Source organism: Alligator sinensis, unplaced genomic scaffold (genome assembly GCF_000455745.1).
Source record: "Alligator sinensis unplaced genomic scaffold, ASM45574v1 scaffold288_1, whole genome shotgun sequence".
Classification (NCBI taxonomy): domain Eukaryota; kingdom Metazoa; phylum Chordata; order Crocodylia; family Alligatoridae; genus Alligator; species Alligator sinensis.
Window position 1 is genome coordinate 3,278,799 of NW_005841876.1, and position 4,799 is coordinate 3,283,597.

Consider the following 4,799-nt stretch of genomic DNA (forward strand, 5'->3'; position numbering starts at 1 on the left):
GTCTAGTTAGAGCCAACTAAAAACAGTTCCCACACTGCCTAGTAGAGCCACAACAAATCTCCAAAAAAACCTCAAACAAACCATTCCCATATTGTTAATAGAGAGCCACAACAAATCCCAAAAACTACTGCTGTCAAACAGATGTATCCTATGAAGGGAAAGGAAAAAAAAGAAGAGAGTTCACAAGTGGCATAATCGAAGAACCTGCACCAATTTGAAGCTTCTATACTTCTGTCCAGATTTGAGTTCTAGCCTCACACAGAGCCCTTTCCAGTGATTTCACATAAAAAAGTGCCAAGAGGCACTGATAATCCACATTCAGAAAGAGGCTACTTTTTAGCCATAAGTAGTTGAAAGCTGATCTGATCAGAGCAGCTACATGTTCAAACAGCTGTGAGCAGGCATCTCATTGAGATTGTCTGCCATACAAATAAAAAGCAAGCTCCCATCAAATGAGGGCAAATATAATTTTTACCACTACTTTTCATACATGGCTTCTGTCTTCCCCTGATTATTACATACACAAACATGCATACACACAGCATAACCCTGTACCAAAGGAGCAAGATACTGAGTTAAAAAAACAAAACAAAAAAGAATAGATTAAAGGACTTTGTATAATTTTACAGAATTAGACCAAATTCTGCAAACACCACCAAAAAAACCCAACTCTGGCTCTGCAGCTGTTTTGCTAGCCAAGTTAGTTTCCCCATTTGCAATTCTCCACTGCCCTCTAAGGGGTGTTTCAAGAAGTTCAACTTTGTACTCAAGTCAAAGCTTAATAGTGGAGTCTTGTTTGTGCCAAAAGAAACATCTGCTAAAAACAGGCAGGATTCAGATTCAGGTTAAGAAAACAGGTAGGTATATCCCAGACTTCTTTTGACTGGAAAAATCAGAATTACCCACAAGAGGGTAGAGGACACTCGGAATAAGAAAACTAGACAGCCTTTTTTTTTTTTTTTTTTTAACAACACATTTTTTATTTTGAAAAGACACAGTGTAGCAGTATTAGTTTAGGGTAAGACTGTAGCAGGGACTTCCCCAATTAGTTATTTTCTAAAAGTCCATCCTTTAAAGGTAAGCTAAATATTTCAGGATTCAAAATTTAAAAAAACCCCACACACTACAAAGAACCCCAACAATTCTGCAAAGTTGAGTCTTCCACCTCCTCCTCATTTACCCTTATTTATATTAATATAAGCCCATTAGCATTGCTTAAAGTAATCATCTGCCCACATCTGACTGCTGAAAATGTGTAGACAGTATGCAGGCCTGACAATGCCTCCACATACATGGGTGTACTTTGCTCATTACATTCCCTTTTGGGCTCCTCATTAGGTGTTCTATCATCAACTCACAGACAAGGTTCTTTGAGTAAATCCAATATATTTTATTAGACCAACTCAAATAATTGGAAAAATTCTTCTTAGCAAGCTTTCAGGCATGAACACCCTTCATCAGGTTGAGGAAGCATCAAATAAAAGATATCAGATTTACCCAAAGAACCTTGTCTGCCTATGTCCTTAGACCAACACAACTACAACCTACACCCCTATTATCAATTTGGAGTCCAAGTCAATGACACCAAAGAAAACTGATGCAGTATGTAAAATATGAGATGTTGCAAACTGAAAATATGGTTACATTTTAAATTAAACTAATGGAAACTTAGGAAAACCTTAAATTAGCCTAATGCTTGCGGTGGGTAAGCCTTGAAGAAAGTACTGGAAAGAGGTACAACATGCCTCTTAGAGGCTCAAGAACTGATGTTCTTGGGTGTTTTCTGAAGTCACAATGATTTAGAGAATGAGCGCTCAAAACAACAGATCTGACAAGTTGCAGCCAATAACCATATTTCAGGGTCCCTTTTGAACTCCTACTCAAGTGTCAGGTCACCAATAAAAAAAGTTTGTATCCTTCACATGATACTCTCACTTGACGGACATTACTATTTTCCATATCTGGCCTTTCAAAACCTCATATCATAGCACCAACACCAAAGTATTTCCATTCAAAAGTAGATCAGAGTGCAATTAATCTCTTAACTGCTTGTAAATTTGAAAATTCTGAGTGTCCTATCAAGTCTGTTGTACAGTACAACAGTACTTATTTACTGTACTGTATTATACTCAACACAGTAAAATTCTTTTTTTATCCTTTTTTTTTTTTATTTTTGGTAAAGGGCTTGCCTAAGAGATCATTTTAAACAGCAACTATTAGCAAAAAGTTCAACAGTGGTATTGCTTGGATGGGGAAAGTCCAAGCAGGGAAGCACACATTTAGCTGGAGTTTGGTCTTGGCCAGTCAGTGGAATATGACTGCTACAGAAAAACAAGGCTGTCCACATGTCTAACATACATGGGACTACCAAAGCTATACCTGCTTTGTATAACAGTGATGCACAGAGATATACACTGCTTAGCTCAGGTACCAGAAACAACAGTGCCATATTAGCACGCATTCCAATCAAGTTAGATTTACCGTTCCAAGCAATGCCATTAAATACCGTTCCACTCATTTACAGCTAGCTTAGGTATAGTGCCACATAGATATACCTCCTCTCCACCTCCACCCCCATCCTCCCCATGCTGTTTCTGCCTCCCCCTGAAGTCTAGGGTCCCTGTCCCCTCTTCCCTGGCACTCCTTCCTCCCCACCACCCAAATTATCTTTGCCCCTGCTATGGCCTGGGGCATGGACCATGGCTCCAGGCTGCAGCAGAGAGAGGAAGAAAGTTGGAGAGAACAAGGGTAGGGGCCCAAGGCTACAGGGAGCAGGAGGCAGGCACCACACCTCCCTCCTATTGCTTTTCCTGCTGCAGTGGTGGTGGGGATGAATTTAAAGACAACCCTCTCATTACTAAATTCTATACATGGAAAACCATAAAAAGGTTATATGGGGGGGGGGGTCTTAAAAATCAAAGTCGTCTTGGATTTGGGTAAATATAGTACTTATACAGTAATGTGAGAAGAAAAGTTCCACACAGCATTCAATACAACAGAAAAAAAAGTGAATAATCATGAGCACTGGAAGTTGGAATAACAAAGAGAATTCAGTCAATCCTCTGTTCACCCATACTACCACACTCCCAGCTGTGCAGAGAGGCTGAATCCAAATGCACCATGCCACTGCTAAGCATGTTAATGCTACTACATTTCAGAGATTTCTAATTTCACATCCACCCTGGCAGATATGTTCCTCCTCCTTTTGCCTACTCAGCTTCCAGCCAAGCAATGGAGTAGAGTAGGAGTGGGAGTGAAACTAATGAGCTCTGAAGGCTGCTTCAAAAGAAGCTTGTTGCTTTCAACTATAGCTATTCCCCTTCACTGGGGGAAGAGGGGGCAGTACAGAACAACAGGAAGAGAAAAGCACCATGAGGTACAGATAGGAAGAGGAGGGAAGAACAGGTGGCAGTGGGTGGGAGAAAACAGCAATCAAGGGAAAATTAAGGAAAAAATAGCAAAATAAGGAAAAGAAAAGTAAAACAAATTTAAGAGGAAAACTGAGATTCTAGATTTGAGCACAAGAGAAACCCAAGTGGCATAGCCTTCTATACATTCAGATCAAATTGCAGAAGTCAACTAAAGTTAGTGCAAAAGATAAGAAACAGGTTTAAATATACTCCGTGATTGAAACATGGCTTAGCAAGGAGGACAAGAGTAAAAGACATGAGATGAATCCAAAACAGACTGTTTTGGAAAGGAGTGTCCCTGCATACCTAGCCCCATGCTGAGGCTGTAATTCCCTCCTTGCCTGAACACTTCACCCAGTGCCAGGGAAGGATTTCCTTGGTGCATCAGTTGCTCAGTGCATGGGAGGAATTTTTACTGGGATTTTTCCCAGTGCTTTGCCTAACACTGGGAAAGTGTATCCCTGGACTGCCTGGCTTTGTGAGGAACAGATATGGCCCACTTGCCTGGCTCTGCTCCGGTGGAGGGGTTCCCCCTGAGCTCTTTGCCCAGCATTTAGTTTAGAACCTAGCTGTTCTCAACTGATACCCACAAGGCTGAGCTGTATCCATCAAAAACCAATGCCTCTGTCTTTTTTGGGCTGAGGGAAAGATGAAAGTGAGTTAATGAGAACTGCTTCTGTTTGAACAATTAACTCACCATTACAAGGATTCAATAGCTAAAGAAAGATCGACATACAGCAATCAAAATCATGGAACAGAACATTTTAGTTCCCAGCCACGGTATCATTTGTTTCGCTCAGTCTCTATAATTATTTATCTTGAACATTGGAAATTACAAGTGAAATATTTTATTCTCACTATTCAGAAATAACTTATCAATTCTTTTAATCACTACTAGCTGAATTTATCTGGCATACAGCTTTAGCTGAACTGCTATGATTTAAACACCAGTTACAGAGTATACGTTATCTACATTGGTTTTTCCCTTTACCTGGCATACTTTTCAGTAGCTTTGCATTGCACATATGTCCTTTCCATATGTCAGTGAGAATATATTCCATCCGCTTTGCTCTCCAAAGGAAGTTAAACACCCTCAGGTAGTGGCTCATGCATTCTCGTGTAAACACCTGCAAATAAAAGTCAGTATTTTGGCTTCAAAAACATTTGATTTATTCCCTATTGATGGTCCCTCTCCTCCTCCACCAAGTCTTTCTATGCTAACCTAGATAGCTTGTTTAGGATCTAGCAGTAGAGCCCAAACGAAAGCTGAAAACTCCCAAGCTCTTAGATTATTTCCTCTATTCAGGGGTCTGATCTAGGACAAGTGTTTAAACTGCTGAAGCCAAGCAATACGAGTCAAAGGCTGGTTTACAACTCGGGGGGGGGGGG

General features: G+C 40.4%; 1 protein-coding gene across 1 annotated transcript in view; it reads right to left on the minus strand.

The window, feature by feature from the left end:
- The window catches only part of TUBGCP3 (tubulin gamma complex associated protein 3), a 67,879-nt gene that overhangs the window by 17,831 nt on the left and 45,249 nt on the right, over positions 1-4,799 (minus strand). Inside the window, exon 17 of the mRNA XM_014527880.2 lies at positions 4,402-4,537. Coding sequence (XP_014383366.1) covers positions 4,402-4,537 — 136 coding nt within the window. The remainder of the gene's footprint in view (positions 1-4,401; positions 4,538-4,799) is intronic.